This window comes from Crocodylus porosus, unplaced genomic scaffold, assembly GCF_001723895.1.
Source record: "Crocodylus porosus isolate Cpor-Errol unplaced genomic scaffold, CroPor_comp1, whole genome shotgun sequence".
Lineage (NCBI taxonomy): Eukaryota > Metazoa > Chordata > Crocodylia > Crocodylidae > Crocodylus > Crocodylus porosus.
Window position 1 is genome coordinate 27,391,969 of NW_017728948.1, and position 22,225 is coordinate 27,414,193.

The 22,225-nt window shown below is 38.7% G+C and overlaps 1 protein-coding gene across 2 annotated transcripts in view; it reads left to right on the forward strand.

The window, feature by feature from the left end:
* CPEB2 (cytoplasmic polyadenylation element binding protein 2) overlaps positions 1-22,225 on the forward strand; it is a 79,597-nt gene that overhangs the window by 17,992 nt on the left and 39,380 nt on the right. For both annotated transcript variants that reach the window (XM_019553083.1, XM_019553084.1), the window contains exon 4: positions 10,383-10,433. In XM_019553083.1, the coding sequence (XP_019408628.1) occupies positions 10,383-10,433 (51 nt within the window). The remainder of the gene's footprint in view (positions 1-10,382; positions 10,434-22,225) is intronic.

A 22,225-nucleotide genomic window follows, 5' to 3' on the forward strand; every position in this document is an offset into this window, starting at 1 on the left:
TCGAGTGGGTTTGCTGCATTTGAATCCTTTTCCGCTCATTCACACACAACAGTTAGAAAGTACAGTTGCTGCCTTGTTGAAGTATGTCCCTTTTCAAAAGGCTACTTGTGTTTGTGTCCACCATTATTACAGAAACTCGGGTAACTCTGGCTATTGCAGAATTCGTACGTGAGCGCAATTCCACGCTTGACAGGAGGAAGGTGCCAGGAGGAATACAGAAAATAAAAAGGAAATAAAAGACCACTTGTACAGGAACTAGTGTGTTTTGAGACATTAAGGTATACATTTCCACATAAGCCACGGCTGTCCAACTGGTGGCCCACATGCAGCCTGCAAGTGGTTAAATGATAAACTCCCGATTCCCTTCTGGGCACTACTCCCTCCATTGTTCCATAGACATTAGGGCTGAAAGGGACCTCAGAAGATCATCGAGTACAGCCCCCCGCCCAAAGGGCAGGAAGTCAGCTGGGGTCATAGAATCCCAGCAAGATGAGCATCCAATTTACTCTTGAAGGTGTTCAATGTAGGTGCTTGAACCACCTCCAGTGGCAGGCTGTTCCAGACCGTGGGGGCTCGGACAGTAAAGAAAATGTCCAGCCTGAAATGGTCTTGCAGTAGTTTATAACTGTTTGACCTCGTCATCCCTTGGGGCGCTCTGGTGAACAAACATTCCCCCAGAAAATGGTGGTCACCCCTGATAAACTTATGGGTGGCCATCAGGTCACCCCTGAGCCTGCGCTTTTCTGAGCTAAAGAGCCCCTTGGCTCTCAGCCTGTCATTGTAAGGCCTGTTTTCCTGACCTCTGATCATGCGCGTGGCTCTCCTCTGGACTCTCTCAAGCTTCTCCACATCCTTTTTGAATTGTGGAGCCCAAAACTGGACGCAGTACTCCAGCTGCGGCCTCACCAAGGCCGAGTACAAGGGGAGAATAACGTCCTGGGATTTGCTTGAGAAGCATCTATGGATGCAAGCCAGCGTTTTGGTCGCTTTACTAGCTGCAGCATCGCATTGCAGGCTCATGTTCATCTTGTGGTCAATGATGACCCCCAAGTCTCTTTCTTCTGTAGTGCTAGCCAGCATAGCACTGCCAAGCCTATAAGGATGCTGCAGGTTTTTCCTCCCAAGGTGGAGAACCTTGTATTTTTTGGTATTAAACACCATCGGGTTCTTGTCTGCCCATTTGCTAAGCCTATCCAGGTCAGCCTGGATCACCCGCCTGTCTTCTGGTGTGGATGCTTTGCCCCAAAGTTTGGTGTCATCGGCAAACTTTGCCAGTCGACTTCTGACTCCAATGTCCACATCATTAATGAAGATGTTGAACCATATGGGTCCAAGGACAGAACCTTGGGGGACCCCACTGGCACCATAGTGTTTGGGCTTCTTCTCCCTCCTTTGGCTTGTGCTTCCTATCCCTGCCCCTCTGGGTAGGGCAGCAAGTCCCAGGCAGCTTGGGCCTTTGAGATCCAAGTGACCTCTCAGGACAGGAAAGTCAGTGAAGCAGCTTTCATACTTTCCATGTGGCTTGCATGGTTGGGGAGCATGGGGAAGATCATGCAGTGGGGGTTCAGGGAAACCCACACAGCTGGGGGTAACAACAGGTAGGGGAGGGCATGCTCCAAAGGGAGCACAGGGAGACCATTTAGCAGAAGGGCACAGGGGAGACCACCTGGAAGCAGCATTGTGCAGCCCCATGGGACAGGGGTGGAGGACGTCTTCTGCCCCATGTGGGTGCGGCTTCCAGCTGCTGAGAAGTTCGACAGCTCTGATAGTGGCCTTGTGGTGCTATAAAGAATTAGTCTAACAACATAGTCCTGTTGGTTGGTTGTATATCGTTTAATTTTTTCCCTTCTTTAAAATAATTACAGCTGTGGCATGCAAGTGTTATCTCACTAAAACGAGTAACAAGAGATTCCCATCAATGATTAGGGAGGAGGTAAAGCCTCTGCCCAACATGGACAGGGTGGTGATATAGTTCTCTATTGTGTTATATCATCATTTGTGTTCCTTAATTCCTAAGCCCATTCAGATTCTTTAACACAAGACTTACACCACGGATGCACAGAATAAATTTATTTTAGGAAATGGTTGTTTTCCTATTGTTTCCCCTTCTCCTTGACTCTTATCCTCTTAATTGTGCTTCATCATAAAGATGAAGTGGCAGAGACGCAGGTCCCATTAGAGAAAATGCCAGTCATACCTATTCTTCAGCCTACTGAGTCATGCTATTGAGACATAAAGCATACATGCAAGCACCCCTCAGTGTTATGCAGTAAAGGGGATCACAAGATCTAATAACTTTTAAACAGAAATAATATTAAAGATAACATTTTAAAAACTGGATGCCAAAAGTTAAGTGTTTTCTTTTTAGATACTTTTGAAAGTCTCTTTTGGAGGTCTGGGTATTCTGTGCTTAGGGCACTTAGGTGCATCTACACAAGACATTTACTGGAATAGACTAAATTAGCTCTGCAGTAAATTCCTCAGTGTCTACACATGCAAGGCTATTAGGTGGAAGTAAACTAAAACTGTGCACCAGGGTAGTACTTGTAAGTACTTACAAGTGCTACCCTGCTTCAGAGTTTTTATTCCTCAGCAATGTCCACATAGACGCTGACCTAGCTAGGGTATGAGGGTGTTTCAGTGCAGGGACTGCCTACCGGCTAGCCTCGCACAGGAGCGCACACATGCCCCTAGTCAGCTTCTCCACAGCACATTGAGCAGGGTTAGAGCAGCCCCAGGCTGGCAGGTTGACCCCCCCAGACCTCTGCCAGCTGGGGTCCCTCTGACCTGGCTCAACGTGCTGCAGTCCTGGGCACACATTCAAACTCAATAAGCACCGGATTAATTAATTGCACCCTTAGGTGCCTGAATATAGTTCTAGATCTTAACTTTAGACACTAGATTTTAAAATTTGGCCGCCTTAATTTTTTTATGAAAATGTCATAATATAAGAACTATTTTTCTAAAATAGAAAAAGGGTCCCTGGCCATGCTTTCTGAAAGCCTTAAATATGAGGATGGATTAAAAGGTGGGGGAAAAGCCTATGAAAGCCAAAGAATAACTGACACACAACAGCTGAATTTAAAATGTAGTGGGTGGGCAGAGCTGTGGTAAGTAAGCATCTTTATTAAGATATTACAGCTCTTTAGAAAATATTCAACATAGAAGATTTTTCTGGAAAAGTTGGCTTTCACTGATATTCGTACTAGAAAAATCTAAAAAAAATTCAGACACATAAGAGCTTCTGAAATAATTTTCTCTCCTTTTTTTTTTTTCCTTTTTTTTTTTACTACTTGTTAAACAGTCGTTTTCTTTTCTCCAATTTCCTGTCAGCTTCCATATTCCTTTGATGGCTTACAGTAGGTTATAAGCCATATATTGGAGCCTGAGCTAACAAAAACTATGATCTCCAGTTGTCAGGCTTTTTGAGCATACTGCATATAACAATATTTTAAGACCAATTTATTTACATATTTTTAGATTGTCTGGGCTTAATTCAATCTAGTAGTAAATGAAAGATCTATTATAACTGAAGCTTGGTGGGGGGAGTTGCAGATTTTTAACAGTAAATTAAAGCACATTAATACAATGCGTCTTTTATGTAGTACTGCAGCAGTAAAATGAAAGTCCTTGGAATTTTAAGCACGTGTTTCAGATTTAGCTGCTTACAGTGTCTGGAGTATGACTAAGCATCTTGTCTTGGGCTTTTTGGAATGCAGAGCAGATTTTGTACGTACTAGTTTACAGCATTTATCCTTATAGCTGTGTTTAAAAGTCTATTTAAGAAGGGTCAGGTTTTACTGATACTAACTTTTATTTCATGTACAGAACTGTAGATTTAATTTTCCAGTTAATTAAATTAATACATGTTAAATAAAAGCTAGCATGTTTATATGTGTGCAGTTCCAACTTATAGAGCATATTAAATCTCTGATAAAAATTCTTTAAAAGGTAAAAAAGGGTTTGATGTCTTTTGAAATCAGATGCAGTTGTTAATTGTTGCTGTTTTTTTAATAGAATAGACAAGGCTGTAACACTTAACATCTGGTTTAAGATTGTCTTCATGTTGCTTTCTTGCAGTGTGTTTTATAACAAAATAAGGTGTTCAAATTAGCACCTTAATTTTGGGATGAATAGGTTCAAACCTGAGGTCAAAATATAAATACATTATTTTTCCTTACTAATTGTTCTGAGAATACCTGACACGTTATTGTTAGAAGGGTGTTAGAGACCCTGGGTTAAAAGCCAACTTGAACTTTATGGATATTGGTCCTAAAGTTGCCTTTTCCAGAAATATCCTATTTATTTTGGTTTTTCCCAATAAGACTTGATTTAGGAACATTACAGCAGTAGACAAACTTTTATAATCATGCTAAGATTGATTGCTTAAATAGCAATGGGGTAAGCAAGCAACTGTATATCTCAAAGTTTGTTTTCAGTGAGAAGCAAAAACCTTTAGATACCTTGTTGCGCTTTGGAACATTTCCACTTTAAGAAATTTTCTGTTGTAAAAACTAGTACTAGCCTTGGCTCCTAATTTACCATTGCTTCCTACCTTCCAGCTAGATGTTGCCACATCTGCAAACAAGATGCAAGATACTGTTACATTCAAACTGCTTCTCTTTGACAGTAGTAATAATACACCACTTTTGTAGGGTAATAGGAAAAGAAGCATCAAGCTTCTATTTACATGGAAGAAAGCTACCTTTTACTCTAGGCTGTTCTATAAAAGAAAAAAAAAACATTTGTGGAAAAAGTTTTACAAATAGAACAATAAAAATAGAAGCTTATAACAAAGAAGTTAGTTATGAAAGGAGAATAATACTAGGCTTTCCTATGAAAGAATCTCTCAGTATATTTGAAAATCTCTGTGCCTCTGCCTGTCTTGCTCCTGTTTGTAGTATTTTATTTGAGTATCAGAACACCATGAAAAATGAACTTTTAAAGGCAACCAGCTGGAGCATAGGGCGGGTGACTGGTGACTCAGCAAAAATGTGAAAATATTTCTCTAATATTTCTCTATTTTTCTTCTGAAAATGTAAATAGAACTGATGTTGTTTAATCTTTTTTTTTTTTTTTTTAGAAGAGAATGTTGTTTTATCTTTGCTTGTGTTGCAGAGAATCCTGGTTGATGAGAGAATATTAAGCTGTTCTTAAAGGGCACAAAGCTACCTACCCACATAAGGGTTATATATAAAAGGTAGAGTGGTGTTGGTACAGGACTTGGGGTTCTTGTGTTTTGTAGTTTCCTATGGTACAAGGTTCTTGAAATAGTGTAGAAAAGATAAAGGAGTTATTACATTTTTACTGTTTTGAGCATTTTTCTCTTCCATAAAAACCTGCCTATGTTTTTCACTGAGAGGCAAAAATAGACTTTTTATGTAAAAATAGCATGCATAAACAATCTTAATATAAAATCTTAGACCAGACACTTTATAGACTGTATCAATACAACTAATTACACAAGTATTTAACATATAATATTTATATGGAATAGATCTGTATATGCTGTTCTTTGTTACTGAGGGATTATCAGTATGTGGTTTGTGCATTGCCTTAACTAAAGTGGTTTTGAAATCAGCAGAAATCATCCGACAAATGCCATATTTTAAATTGGTAAAATTTAAACTGGTGTGTGATAACTTCAGTTATTAATTTATTAAGTCATGTTTATCAATTCTTAGCAGTGCTCCAAAACTTATTAGGTTACTTTCATGGCATTTATTTTTATAAGTGATAACTGTAGACAAGTTGTTCCCTTTCTGGTTTCTGAACTGTAAGGATAAACTCACTTCACTTTTTCAAGCTTCTTAGCAAACCAGACGGGCTAAATACTTGATTTTATTAAATATAAAAAAGCATACAGTAAAACAGACTGGAAATCTCATGTAGTCTCTTGATTCCAGTAGCTAGGTTTTAAGAAGAACATGTAATATTTCAAATGTTATGCTGAAAGTGTGACTTGGCATTACCAAGACCCCTTTAAATTTTGCTTATACTTATTTGAATGTTTCCATATTTGGGGGTTCCTCATACCAGTTTATTTACATTGGAACACAGAATACTCAAAACCAAGCCTAAATACACAAACCTTTCTCTAAATATAAAAAATTAATGAATGAACATAGCTACAACTAAGTTTTCCCGGGAAAAGTTTTATGCAGAAACTTCACTTGTTTGGGTCATGTAAACTAGACTCTTTGAAGGACACATGAGTAAATCTAGCGGTGCTACTTGTTAGGGGTATCTTAATTAAGATACCCCTTGTTATCTTACCGAGTTTGGTGGATATACAAGAGAAGGTCTTGCACATGAATTTAAGATTTTACAATCTTTTTAAATGTATCACAAACAGTTTTCACAGTAATTGGATGTAGAAGTGGAGATGGGGAAGTAAATGTAACGGAACCATTGTTACATATGAAACCAGTCAAAACATCCGTAGCTGCAGAGGAAGCTAATGTTTTGAACACAACATTAATGTACAGTTACTGTATTACTTCAAAGGGCATCATTCAGTATAGGCCCTATGCAGAAATTCCTTGTGTTCTTTTTACACCTTACGTTTATATGTGAGTAGATATTTATATGTGAGCATGTACTTACTGGTTTAAAGAAATTTACAGCTTTGAATTTTGTGCAGTGCAAATACCTGCAGATAAATCAATTGTCAGCTTCCTAATCATGCTTCTATTGGATTTTTTTTGCTGTTGTCACAACTGACACCTAAGATTACAATACTCAAAAGAGATTTTTTTAATATTTTCTTTTGAATATATGGCAGAACTTTAGCTGGGTTCAGAATTTTTCCCTAGAAACTCAGTGTCTCCCTTTATTTCTGTGGGTTTTTCTGTACCATAGGTCCTTTTAAAACTAAGAAATTGTAATTGTAAAAACCATAAGCTGACAGGGACACACCTGACTTCTTTAACTACTTATTTTATTTCAAACTGACAGTGTCATTTTAAGCATTATTTCTTGACATTTGCATGCTTGATCATGCAAACTTAACATTTATATTCTTGTATGAGAAAGGGTAAAGCAAAATCAGAGAACTTGTGATCTTGCAACTTCCTTCTGGGAAGTACTCTGCATTCACATGTAATCGCACATGTTGTCTGTGTGGAGGAACCTCCAGGATCAGAGCCTGTAGAAGCTTCTTGAATTATGAAAATATAGAGACAGAACATCTGCCAAAAATGTTCTTTTTCAAACAAATATTCAAAAGGTATACAATATTCAAAAGGTAAGAAATACAGAAATTAAAATTTCTCATGCAGAAATAATGCACAGGATGAATGGGGTCCAGTAGTGGTGACAGCTGTTTGATAGCTGTCTTTATCCTCATTCAGTCCAAAATTATCCAAAGCCTACACTAACTATGGGTTTTGCAGGATTTTTCTGTAATATCTGTATGTTTCACAGACATTCAGTTAATTAGTTTTACAACTACTCTGAGAGATGTCACCGAGGCACGAGTTCAAGAGAAAGTTTCATAGTTTTCATAGTTTCTAGGGTCAGAAGGGACCTGAGTAGATCATCTAGTCCGACCCCCTGCCATGGCAGAAAAGAGTACTGGGGTCAAATGACCCCAGCAAGGTATATATCTAACCTACTCTTAAAGACCCCCAGGGTAGGAGCCAGCACCACTTCTCTTGGAAGTTGGTTCCAGATCCTAGCTGCCCTGACTATGAAGTAGCACCTCCTGATATCTAGCATAAAAAAAACCTATCTATCACACACAAATACATATTTCACCCCAGGTGGGACATGAACCCACAGTCCCTGGCTTAGGAGCTTAGTGCCTTATCCATTAGTTTACAGAAATCTTTTCTGATTTTGAGCGCCCAAGGTGAAATCCAACTATGATTTGCTACATTTAGCATTTATGTTGCATTCTCAAAGCACTTTTTAAAGCATTATAATAAGGACCCTATGAAACTGATGAATTAATATTAGTATTTCATTTTACAGTCTGGAAAACTGGGACAAAAAGTAAAGTTACTTGCCAAAAGTCGTAAGTGAATTGGTGACAAATACAAGATTAGGCTTTTAACTTTAGAGATGCCTGATTATCAATCCTGTGCTTATTTCTATATAAAACTACTGGGTGTATCTGCACATGCAATTAACACAATGCAGTAAACTCCAGCACAATTTGAGCCAAAAGAAACTGCTCCCAGGCATAGCATCCACATGTGAGCCTGGGACAGCAGCAATTTGAGCTGGTGCAAAGCAGGCTTCCAACTGGCTGGGCTGACCAGGTGCAATTTACAATGATAGTGTCCACATGTGCATTTCAGCTCAGTAAATTACTCTGCCATAAGATAATACTGTCCCCAACAGTACCATCTTACGAAAGAGTTAGTTTACTGTGCCCTAATACCATCACATGTGTAGATGGTGACACTTTACTGCAGTACAGTGTACATGTAGATGCACCTGCTGTCTTAGTGCAAAAAAGGCAGTACACCATCCACAGCTTCCTTCTGACTTCAGTTGGACTAGTAAAGATGTTCACTAGTACTGAAAATTAGAACTCTGTCTCCCCAAACTGACCACTCAAAAAATGAAGAAGAACATGCTTTTATGAGTCTTGTGAAAAGCCAAGGATGTAATCTTTTGCATGGTAGTCAGCTGCCTTGATCATAAGACCATCCATTTTCTTGTTATAGTCTTCTTTCTCATTCTCTCCTCACCTGAAGTTTGTACAGCAAGTAAGGCAAAGATCCTAACTAATCTTGATTCATCCTCTGAGTCCCAGCCATTCTGTAGAATAAATGAGAAACCAGACCCATGGTAAAAATAAATAGTATGTAATTAAAAATTATCATAATACATATAAGAAACTTATGGAATTAAAGTGGCTGGGACAGCATTAATTCTGGCATTCGCTGTTTTTTGAGAGCTTAACTTCAGTGTGTTAACTCCTTTTGGTAAATTTTGGTAAGTTATTTTCACTATTATGTCTTAAAGTTAAAATTGTAAACTCATAGTTGAATAGATTTTCCATCTCTTTGGTCATGCCAAATTTCAATATCCTGCTGACAATTCTGGCAGAATTCAGGTTTCCCAAAAGACACAGTGTTTGGGGAAAAACTTGTAATGCAAAGTGTTAGGCATCCTTTCTATAAGGGTTGCTACTTCATGCTTTCTCTGGGTGTTTGGGTTGTTTTTAGTTAAGGCTTAGATATACACAAAACCTTTTAATAATATTTAAACAGTTACGTCCTGTTCTGAAAGCCCTGTGCACACAACATTCCCATTGAAATCAGCATGAGTTCCACAAATTCAAGGCTCCAGGTTTGGGTATTTTGTTATGATTTAGCAATAATCTGTTTTCAGCATATTTACTTAAGTATTCAAGTTTAAATACTTTTTGATTGTATACTTAAGGATTACTAGCAACCAGCTATGTTCTAATAAAGCATGTGAATATGTAGGGTTTTTTCATAAGGCATGTTCCAGTGAAACAGAGGTGCTATTGTAAGTTTCTGTCTAGATCAGTTTGCAGTACTATCATGTTTGCAGCTTCCTGTAAACAGAAAACTTCTCCTTTCATAAAAAAGGAAATTGGAATGAACAGACCTTTGCTATGCTTTTTAAACATGCAGTTTAAAAGAAAATCCTCGCTTACTGCAAATATATTAAAATACAGTATTTTAGTAATTTAGCATCAGGACATGGGGTTTTATATATCACTCTTTGCATATTTAATTTTACAGTTTCACTTTTTTAATTCATAAACTAGCTGATAGATATGTTCTAGAGAGTTGTAAGAATGTTAGCATAGTAAAGTTTTGTAAAAATTCCATAAATAAGTGTGTAATTTATTTTTGTTTGATCAGGCTTAGCGGGAGAGATGAGATGTACAGCGATTTATTTAAAGTCACAAAATGTATTTATAAATGGACTACATGTTAGTTAACTGCTTTAATCACTCTTATTACCAGAGTTTTGACACGCTGATTCTGGGAGACTTTCCAAATAGCAAGTTAGATTCTGGTAACCGATGTGCATCAAAATTAGTCTGAAAAGAAAACTAAAGCAACGGGCTGCCTGAAACAAAAACTGGCTTTATCCTATTGGCACTGATCCCAAAGAACATTGCAAATCTTATGACAAGAGAATTAAGGTTAAGAGGTTTGTTCATGTCAACTTCAACTTGGGTCAAGGGTATTGTTGGGTAATGTGTTTGCAGTTAAATATTAGTTCTTTATTCCCTCTAGGCAAAATGGAAATATGTTACACATTTCACTTTTAAATGGTGGTGTTCCCCCCCCCCCCCCCTTTCCTACCCCCTCATTTTCTCTTCTTTTTTTTTTCCCAGCATAATAGCTAAAACCTTACTGGTTTTTGGTTTTTTGTTGTTTTTTTTTAAGGTCGCTTGAATTATCCACATCCAGGGACTGACAATCTTTTGATGTTAAATGGTAAGTTCTAATCTTATAACAGCTTCTAATTATCTCTAGCTTATTTTAAATTTGAAAAGTTAGTGTAAAATTGTACTGTTATAGTCTGTTATGGCGTTACTTGAAACCAGAGACAAGGGCAGTCTTGCAGGGGTTGTCACCATCTTCCAGGGCTAAATGGTAAGAGCTAATCTTGTAACAGATTTTAATTATATCTAGCTTAGTTGAAAAATAAAATACCTGTATAAAACCATACTATTCTTTTCTGTTCCTGAGCAATGTAATATTCTGGTCTCCAGAGAACTTCTAATATTCTGTTATACAAAAGGACTAGAAAAATAGAAAGTGTGGATTTTATGGCCAGGTACCTTGTGGTTGTGAATGGTGAATTGTGCCCTTAATGCTGCACTTGTCTAAAATAACATTTTATTTTTTATGGTTTTGGAACTAGCTTTCTTTGAGTGTATTTCTGATTCCTAACCATATGAAATGGAGGCAAGCCTCTGTGAGATGGAGTTTAGCTACTTTTTATACCTATAGAAAGCATCAGAGCAAATTTATCCATCTATGTACAGTAATAAGCCATATTACACACAAATCTTATCTGCACTGGAAAAATCCAAATCTGTAGGAGTTCATTAATGTAGCTCCACTGTGTCTGAAATTGTAGTATAGACTGAATTGACATTTTTGCAGTTGTGTCCAAATTTTGCCAGTGTATCAATGTAAAGCTTTGTTTCAAACTGAGACTCTTCGGGCCTTCTTCTTTATTGCCTTACACATATGCAAATGACTACATGAAGAAATAAAATGCAATACCATCAGATTTTTACACAGTAGGTTCGTCAGTGATTAGAGAAATCTGAATTGGTTTAGTTTTATACCAACAAAAGGAGAACATGGCACAAGCACCCAGTGTGGTGAATAAGGTCAAATCATGCAAATTATTGTAAAACCTAGTGGATGAAAAATATTTGCTGTTTTAAAAATAAAAGTTACCTCCTGGCAGTACAAACCCTATATCCCTAAAATTTAGCTGGGAGCTATGCTGTTTGTGGAAGTGCTTGATAATTATGAAACTTCTTCCACCACAGATATAATTGCAGCCACAGTGCTAAAATGTGACCTGCAGATTCCAATACCCTCTGATCAGTTTGGGGCCACACTTAATAAAAATTAAATGATTTGCTAGGATATAGACAGACCAAGAATGTGCACATTAGGATCCTAATTCTGCAAGTTGCCCCGCACAGGCAGATACCCATGACAATGTGGATGTGCATTATTTTAAAATGAAGTCTGAGCAGCCATAGGGGAAATCTTTTCTTTCCTTTTTATTCCATTTGTTTTATAAGCAACTGTCAAGTATTTTGAAATCATCAATGTAAGAGATGTCATCTTTTACATTTTGAATTTCTTTTAGCATGTAGGAGATGGTTATTCAATGGAATATATTATGGGATCTTTGTTTCCATAGGAAAATAGAGCTCTATATTGTTGGTCTACTGAAAGCAGTGTTTTTAAAGAGATGGAATTCGTATCCGAGACTGATGTTTTCAGTGAAATCAGTGGCAGTTCTGTTGTTGATACCAGTGGGATCAAGATTGGGTCCCCAATGCTGTTTGGAACTTAGCAATTCGCATAATTGCTTTAGTTCTTTAAAGTCTGCTATGTCAGATTTGTTACTTTAAAAAAAAAAAAAGAAGAAGAAGAAAAAAATCCTGTACAAGCCTGATGGTCAGATCCAAAAAAGTACACAAGCACTTTAAATTTAGATGGTCAGCAGTACTAACAGGGATATCCTGCTCTCTGTTTCAGAGCTAGTGTGCACCAGACTAGACTTACCCTTACACACCGGTGTAGTTCATAGCCCTGTATTGGGTGCCTTGGTTCTTTCATATAGTGCATGAAGAGACAAAGGTGCCTCAGAACAGGATCCATTTAATGAGGAGCTTCCTAAAGCCAGTATGTTAAGTACAGTTGTTTAGAACTTGCTAATTGGAAATGTTACGGACAAGCTAGTTTTAAGTCCTTGCAGCTCAATGTGGGTTGGGAGAATCTATTGCTCCTGCCCTCTTTCTTTCAAAATGAGCAGGGCTCACTTTTTTCATTTGAAATGTGTGGTAGTGTTGAAGGTGGTTAGAGCATTTCCCACGTGCTTGGAGACACCTGCCTGAGAGGATTCAAAGCATCATCTCCCACCTCCCAAGAGAAAGATCCTGTGGGTGTGAAACTCCATGACATATGCTAATTGAACCTGGGTCTACCTCATCCTCAGCAGTGCTCTAACCAAACAACATGGTATAAAAAGGGAGTGCTAGCATGAACTGCTTTTAAAATAGTGACAGTTGTCACTGCATTTTGTAGGAGGTCCAGACTTATAATTACATGCTGTGTGTACTCTGAGAACACCACTGGGATTTAGCCTTGGAGACTTAGAGAGGGGAACATAACTATGGATTGCGGTAAATATTAGGCACAAGCTAGGTATTGAGATGCTAGACCCTGTTGAGACTGGCCTGGGCTAAACATATGCAAAGAGACACAATCCTAGACCTGGAGGGAATTTTCAAATCAATCGCAGAGGTTCTTACGGAAGTTATATGCCTTCAGGGTTGGTTGACAATTAAGCCAGCACTTTTAGGGTTGCAATTTTAAGTTTAGACACTTAAAGCCCACCTACGTTGCACTGTAGGAACCTAAGCCTTTTTTATAGATCTAGTCCTGAATGTGTAACTGGCTTTTTAACTGTTCTTGGTCTTCTTTTTTGAAACTCCTGTCGCATGTAGATTCTTCCTGTTTGATTTTTAAACTCATTGTACATAAAAGTTTAAATAATTAAGCAAACATATATTCAAAAAAAGTGAAACTGACTAGCTTTTTCATTGCTCAAGTTGAATTAAATATAAAAAGTGAATAAATAGTAAAAATAATAAACAGTAAAATCATTTTAAACACTTTTTAAATACAAACCATCTAAAAGGAAAAAAAACCAAACAAACACTTTTTTTCATATGTGGTAACTTGAGAGGGTTTCTTTCCATGTTCACTTTGCCTCCTATTATAGCATGGGAACTCCACAAAAGGTCAGAGTATAAAACCTATTATAACTTTTCTAACTTTAACATTTTGAATATTTTATAAATATATGCAGGGATTTTAATAGTGGGGTTAACTGACCTTTGGAACTGTTTACTGTGAGGAGGGGGTCTCCATCCTTTGATGTCTTTAAATCAAGAGAGAATGTATGTTAAGAGATGCTTTAGTTCAGGCCAGATTAATATTTAGATCTGGACCCCAATGTGCCTCATAGGCCAGAACTGGACCAACCTTCAGTGGTGGAGAAAGCAGCAGTGGCACTGACCACTGCAGGTTCCAGAGCTGCAGGGGTTAAATGCACCTGTTGCTTGTCCCTCCACCACCCAACAGGGCTCTATATTCTGGAATTCAATGGCAGTCCCCACTCCTGTTTGCCCCACCTTCCAAATTTGCGCCCCTAGGCCCTGTTGAGCCCCGCAGGCTGCATGATATGGCTCTGTGGGCCAGATCTTTTCACCTCTAACTTAGTTCAACCAGAAGTTAGTGGGCCAGATACAGAAATTACTGGGTGGCTATACAGGATATCAGACTAGATAATCTAGCCTTAAAATCAATAAATATGTATTTTTTTTTCAAATGAGCCTAAAGGACTTAGACATCCAAATCAGTATAATTCAATGAAAATTAGGCACTTTGGATTTTTAGACTCCTTTTGAAAATTCCAATTATAAATAATTTATCTAAAAATGGCTAATAAAAACAAGTCCTAAGAATGAAAATGCCCTTCATAGCCTTGATTGTTACTGCTTTAACTCTTTAAATTAGAAAACCGTCGTGTACAAATAGTGGAATTTTATATTTACTTTCTGTCTTAAATATAGTAGCTTATTTTGAGTATAACAACCAAGTGTTGTAAAATTCTTCCTTCTATTAATCAGCAATGACAAACTAATTTGATTAGTATTGATTTAGGCACTTAAATAACTAAGCAAAGCCTTTGCAGTACTTGTTTGTAAGTAGAATAGAAATTCCAGACACTTTATGCAAGATGGTGAGATCCAAATTTTAAAGTACCGAGCTGTCTATAAATTCTGTTGGTGATGATCAAAAAAAAAAAAAAGGCATGATACTCATCTAGACAGGTGCTGGCCCCCAGCTCTGGCTCCCCCTGGCTGCAGATCTGGGACAAGCACAACTTGCCCCACACCAAAGTGCTTATCTGGGCATGTGCGCGGAGGCAAAAATCCCCAGCTCAAATTTGCACCATTTCTATTTGAGCTGCTGCAAGCACAGATGGCTGTGTGTGTGGACATGCCCAATGAGTCTTTCTACTCCCATTCCCCTATTGTTACCTTGGATTACACTGGTTTGCATTGCAGTACCAGAATATTAATTCCTACACCAGTTTAAATTCCAATAACTGCACACCGTTAGAGAGCTAGAGATCTAAAATAAGACGTTTTTCCTTTAAAAAAGACATTTTCAGGAGTATGTACAACACTTTTCATATAGGGAGGTCCCCAGATATATAATCTTAAATTAAGAGATTTTTGCCTAGATAAACTACTTCCGGTGACTTAAATTTGTGGAATATGTTTGTTATAATCTTTCACTCCATCTGAGCCTTTAATTATCAAGCACTGGAAAAATGCAAGAAATAATTCTGTTTAGCTTGTTAGGCTTGGGTGCTGCAATCATTCCCTTCTGATGCTCAGGTGGTATAGAAAGAATTCCTTTTGGCTGCAGCTTTTGCAATGCTCGAGAAGTTCAGAACAGAGCATGACTTGCCAAGACAGAAGGATGTTGTGTTTATATAACCATACACATTTAGTATATATAATCATGTAATACAAAAGGTGTGTGAGAATTTCATAAGCGTTTTCAGAAACATATAACTAGTTATTGAATCTAGTACTTTTTTTTTTTTTTTAATTAAGAACATCAGTGTGGTTATCATATTCTAGTTTATCTGTGGAATAAAATCAAGTCAAGTTCAGCCATAAGCCAGATCCTTCTCACATTATTCCTGGGATATTATTTCAGTGAAACTTTTCTTAGTGTGATTTTGTTTTTGAAGAGGTACAGTAGGAATATGTGTAATGCTGCTGACCGGCAATTACATATTTACATTTAACATCCTACTGAGTCAGGAAACTTTCTGATGACAGGCTGTTCTGCAAGATACATTGCTCTTTGTATTCACTGTTCTTAAAACCATTAATCTTCTTTAACAAACACCTTAGATATTCTGTTATTAACTGGGTGAAAATATTCAGTTCTGTTTTACCTGATCTTTGTTTAAAAATAAAAATCCATCCTTTTTTAATTATACCTCCAGATAAACATTAATGGGCAAACCATGTTTGCTCAAATCCAAGATAAGATTTTTTTCCTCCCAGTTGGCATGGGGGAAAAACCCCTCTTTCCCCCCACGCATTTTATAAGGACAAATATCATGCACCGTTTGTACTACATACAAGCAGGTGCCAAAGTGCTGCGCAAAAATGTGTTTTGGAATACCTGTGTTAAAACTTGCAGCAGTTACAGAAAACGTAACATGCATCAATTCTGGCTAAATGAAGTGTATGGGTACTTTATGAAAATTGCTACAGAGGTGTTTAATTTCAAGGTTATTGTTTTCAAATTTGCTCCTCACTTCCATATGCTCAGGGAGAGCAGTGTCAGACAGTAAGGAGAGGGGGAAGGGGTTGCTGGGGTGGAGGGGGGGGATGTTTGGGGGAAACAGAGAGAAAAGCATCTATCTGATCCCCTGATTTATTTTTCCTGCTGTAGCAGTGAAAAGGGAACAAATTCACATCAAACCAAGCCAAAAATTACATTCTATACTTGGAAAATCATAACAAAATTATAAATTTTCCCTATATAGAATTTAAATATTTGGAGGTATAATCAGGGGCATCTTCTATTCAAGAAAAATGTTACTGTGATACTGTTTGAGAATCAACCAAAACTGCTATCCCCCTTGTGCTAGACAAGGAGCAAATTCCATATCAGGGATTCTCTCTCCTGAACTATTTACATTGTAAGTCAGTGGTGTAAAATTTGGGGACAGGGTTTATCCACAGGCTGCATGCCACTTGCAATCAGTGCCTGGGGTTGGTCCGTGGGTGTGATTCCACAGATCTATATCCAGCTACAAACCAGCCCAATCCTGCATGCCAGTCTGATCCTGCAGGCTGTGCTCTGGCATGATCTAATGTGTTGGGCCTCTTTGTCCAGCCCACAGGGGTTCCCACTGGTCTGAAAATCTGGCACCTGGGGAGCAGCAGATAACACTGCCACTTCTCCACTCCTGCCAGTTTTCAGATCCCTGGGGAGGTCAGCAGGCTGGGATGACTTGGTTTTGCTGGCCAAATCTAGCCCACAGGCTGGGATTGAACACCCTGATTTAAATAAATAAGGTACATACATGATGGAATAAAGCATATAACATGGACTCAGAATTAACAACATAATGCTGGCAAATACTATGTTTGTTCCCCAGCTTTTTCCTGACTGGCCAAAACAGTCTTATAATTTTCAGGATAGTTTCTTCTCTTCGGCAGTCCCTCACAGTCAAAGATGATTGTTTTCCATGACTGCCTAATCTGTGGGTCTTAAGATGGCTGATGAAGTTGATCCAGGATTGACAGACTCTGTTGTAGCTTGGGCACGTGTTTCCATGTGGGGTGGATGACTCCAGGTTTTTGATTCAGTCTGAAACATTTTGTTTCTGCCGTGCTCACTTTTCCCCATCCCCTGTTGTCGTAAGATTTCAGAGTACTGAGATCCTTGCAACAGACGCTTCCTCCATTTGATCCTGGGCAATAGTCTCTCATAGGTTGATGTCTGTTGCATTTTTTCTAATCAGCCCTGAGGACATCCTTGAAGCACTTTCTCTGCCCTCTTCTTGAGCGTATACCTTGACTGAGTTGAGTGAATAAAACTTGCTTCAGAAGCCTGGAGTTGGACATCCAGATGATGTGGCTGGCCCAGCAAAGTTGTTTGATGATCATTGCCTCAATGCTCATGGTGTTTGTTTGCTAGAGGACACTAATGTTGGTCATCTGTCTTCCCACTGAATTCAGATAATCTTCCTCAAGCAGCATTGATAGTACTTCTCCAACAACTATGGTGTCTCCTGTACGTTGTTCATGTCTCAGCTCCATATAGTAATTTGGAGGTCACAGCTGCTTGATAAATCATGAGCTTGATTTCAGATCTGATGTCAGGATCTTCAAGTGCATGTTTCCACAGGTGTCCAAAGGCTTCACTTGCACATTTAAGCTAATGTTAGATTTTTTTCGTCAATGTTAGCCTTCAGCGAGAGATGGCTTCCCAGATACCAGAAATACTCAACGTTCTCCAGAGTCTGACCCTGAATTTGAATTACCAGAGCTGGAGACTGTTCATTAAGAACTTGTTGATGGAGAACCTTAATCTTCTGCATGTGGAGCATTAGTCCCATTTTCTTGTATGCCTTGGTAAAAACATTGACGATTGCCTGAAGGTCTGCTTCCAAGTGAGCGTACACTACAGCATCATCAGTGTGCTGGAGCTCTATAATTGAGGTTGGGATGGTCTTGTTCTTGGCTTGCAGTTGGCTAAGATTAAACAGCTTACCATTCATTTGGTTCTTTAGCTTCAGTCCAGCTGGAAGCTTGTTGATGGTCGCACGTAGCATCTTGGTAAGAAATATTGAGAAGAGTGTTGGAGCAGTGATGCAGCCTTGCTTAACTCCCATCTTAACCTGAAAGGGATCTGTGATTAATCCGTTACTGAGAACCACCACTCACATACTGTCATGGAACAGACAGAGAATGGTGATGAATTTCTTTGGGCATCCCTACTTCAGAAGGATCTTTCACAATGCTTCTAAATTAAGAGTCAAAGGTTTTTGTGAGGTCAAATAAGACCATGTAAAAGGGATTATGTTGTTTCCAGAATTTTTCCTGCAGCTGGCAAGCAGTAAAGATCATCAGCTGTGCCTCTCAATACCTTAAACCATCATTGAAATTGAGATACTATATGGAGCTGAGACATGAACAATGTACAGGAGGTGCTCTTCAGCAAGTGGAAGGATACAGTTCAGGAGGGTTCTCTCAATGAACTTTCATTTGGTGGACAGCAAGGCAATTCCTCTATAATTTCCACAATCAGACGTGTTTACTTTCTTGAAGATTGTCACACTTGTGACATCCCTGAGGTCATATGGAATTTCCCCCTTATTCCAAATCCTTCAGATGAGGGCATGGAGCTGTAATGTGAGCTCCTCTCTTACCCTGCTTGAAAATTTCAGCAGGGATTCCGTTGGCTCCAGATGCCTTTTCAGTGTTACGCTGATACAGCAATATCATTTTAATGTTTGTAAACAGCTTATCCTAGGAAACTCACTGTTTTCTTGAAATTGCATTGGCAGCATTATTTTCTGAACATTATAATAACCTTTTAAAGTTTTCCCACTTCTAGTTCACTTTCTCTTAGTTTGCAAGAATCTCGCAAGAGACAGTTATTTTCAAAAATAAACAAACACATGAACATTGAGAGCATCCTATATTAAAATGCCTTTCATGGCATCAGAAACGTTGTCCAAATAGTAAGAAAATATGATAACAGACGGTTCCTTTGTTTTGGATGGCAAAGGGGAAGAACTGAATCAACAGAGTGGAAATTGTATGGTGTTTATGCCAAAAGGGCTTGTAATGCACATTAATCCAAGATCCTATTTTTATATGAACGTGTATGTATAATGTGCCACTACCTTCTTCCTAAAAACTGACTCATCAGTGTGGACATGATGAACTTGACTCTCCTTGACTCCTGTATTTGTATGTGTAAAAAGTTGGAAGAAATGTAAAGGATTGATTCAGCAGCTTGGTGATGGTGGGTATACTGCTGTGTTGGCCAAAATCAGAAAATATATTAGGCACTGCAGTGCCTCTTTTTAGGTACTTGACTTCTTCAGTGGAGTTTGTAATCCCATGTGAAATGCTTAGACTGTATATATAATGACAACTGATAGGAAAGTTAATATCTCAAAATAGGAACTACAAAAGTCAGCATGCAGATTAGAGACCCACGTAAAGTATCTAAAAGGGAAACGCTGAGGTCAGGGCTGTATTTTGAATTTCTCCCTCCTCAGGATTTAAACCTATAAAAGTCAGCACCTAAAGCTCACCCTTTCAAAGAGTCATTTTTTAGCACATGGAGTGTGTCCTGTATTCAGCCAGAAACTCGGCGATTAGAACACTCACGTAGGATAGGAAAAGGGCACTGTTTAGTATCCCTCTCCTGTTAATAGGATTCAAATTCAAATATTTCACTTTCCAGAAAAATATCATAAGTGCCAAGCCTATAGGCTATACTAAGGAAAAGATACTCTAAACTATTTTAAACGGTCTGTATCATCTTGGTGGGAGGTGGCCAGTGGTGTCCTACAGGGTTCAGTTCTTGGCCCCATGCTGTTCAATATCTTTATTGAAGATTTAGATGAGGATGTGGAAAGCACAGTGGCCAAGTTTCCAGATGATACTAAGTTATAGGGAAAAGGGGATAGGATGCAGATCCAACCAGACCTGGACAAGCTAGAAAGGGGGGCAGAGCAGAACCAGATGCAGTTCAATAAGGATAAATTGAGAGTGCTTCATCTGGGGAGAAGTATCCAGCGACATGAATATAGGTTAGATGTCCTAGCCAGCACAATGGCTGAAAGGGACCTTGGGATTATGGCTGATCACAGGGTGAACATGAGCTGTCAGTGCAATGCTGTAGTCAACAGAACTGATAGCATATTGGGATGCATTAGACGATATGCTGCATGCAGGGCTAAGGAAGTGATACTACCTCTCTACTTGGTACTGTGTCCAGTTCTGGGCTCTGCACTTCAAAAAGCTGTGGAGAACCTTGAAAGTGTCCAGAGAATGGCCACAAAAATTATTAGGCGCCTGAAGGACAAACCTTATGAGAAAGACTAAGGGATCTGGGACTGTTTAGCTTGGGGAGGAGAAAGCTTACGGGGGAACTGGTGGCCGTCTATAAGTTATGTAAGGGGTGAATATCAGGGAGCTGGGAGAAAACCTGTTGACTAGGGTGCCCCAGGGAAGGACAAGGAGCAATAAACTGCTAGAGGATGGTTTCAGGTTGGATGCAGGAAAGAACTTTTTTACTGTAAGGGTGACCAGAATCTGGAATAGACTTCCCAAGGAGGTGGTACAGTCCACAGCCTTGGAAGTCTTCAAGAGGAGACTAGACAGACACCTTGCTGGGATCATTTGATCTTGGTAGTATACCTGCACAGAGCAGGGGAGTTGGACTCAATCTTTCAAGGTCCCTTCCAGGCCTTAATTTCTATGATTCTGTGATTCTATTGCTGTTGAATTTGTCCCATGAAAGGTTTACTGGACAAGAGAGAGAGCATGAAAGTAAATATAATTATATCTGGTTTAGTAGCTAGAGCATTCTCCTGGCAGGAGTTCCAGTCCCTGCTTACTAATTTTACTGGCACCTGTCTCCTTCACCCCTCTCTACTGATCTGGTAGTAGTAGACATCTGTCTGTCTCATGAGAAAATAAAATTACATTGAGTGAGACATCAGCTCTCTGAATGTAATCCTCGCTTGAAAATAAATTGTAGCTGGAGCTACCTCTCCAGGGCACAAAAGCGTGGGTAGTGCATATGAAGACACTGAGATGCCCACACACCAATGTGGGCTTGCTGGTTTAATCCAAAGGAAAGGCAGAAGGTGCTGGTATGTTGGGACCAGTGTGGTTGCAGGTGCTGCCAGAGCAAAGGAGATGATCCATTTGTCTGTCTATCAGGGTGTCCAGTATATACATTCTGAAAAGAAATCTTGGATCAAGCCCTTCAAGGGAAGTTGGCAGAAAAATCCCTGGTTTTTGGATCCTGATGTAATTTAGGAGTGAACTAGGTGATTAGCTGCATAGCTGTCAAGACTGAAGTACTGCTAAGCATGTACAGAAGCAAAAGTTTTAGGTAGTTGAGAAATATTAGTGTTAAAATGGTCTCCATCATAGTTCGGTGATGATGTAGCAGGGGCTTGGAGAATTACAGTTTTGGACTTGGGATTTGAATATTTCCAGAAATAACTCAGTAACTCTGGTAGGAAAGGACCCAAAGAAGAGAGAGAATGTGAAACTAAATAAAATTGTAATGATAATAAGCATAAAAATGGAAACTACCGTAATTAAATGCCAAAGTGTGAAAGAGTGTTTTATGGCTCTGATCCTGCAACTGCATTCTGTGTAAAAATCCCAATGAAGTCAAAAGATTTTTGCAGAGGCATAGGAAGGGTTCATATTTGTGTGTTTCACTGCAATATGGGGGCTTCAGAAGAATGTTTTCTGTTTGAATATTTATCACAGTTAATAATGTACAGTTTATTCATGTAAAGTTCATACATTGCTTTTACTAAACATCCAAAAAGCTGAAAAATGGTTAATCAGTGTGTTGCTATGTGTCTTTTGCATTGTAACAATTAGCACAATCTCTTTAGGAGTCCTGTCACACTCAAAAATGAGGGGAATCTTGATTTAGTGATAGTCTGTTAGAATTTGTTGCCTTGCCTTTATGCAGTGTTTCTATTACAATGGTATTTCTTGTGACTTGCACCCTGACTTTGTTTACTACCACAAGGAGTCTTTTGTTTTAAGCAAAACTGTGCGGTTAATTTTCTGCTAGTTTTTTCATGGAAAAGGAAGGTCATGTCTTATAGCATTTGTATTGTCACTGGAAAGGACTGAACAAACTGTTCCATG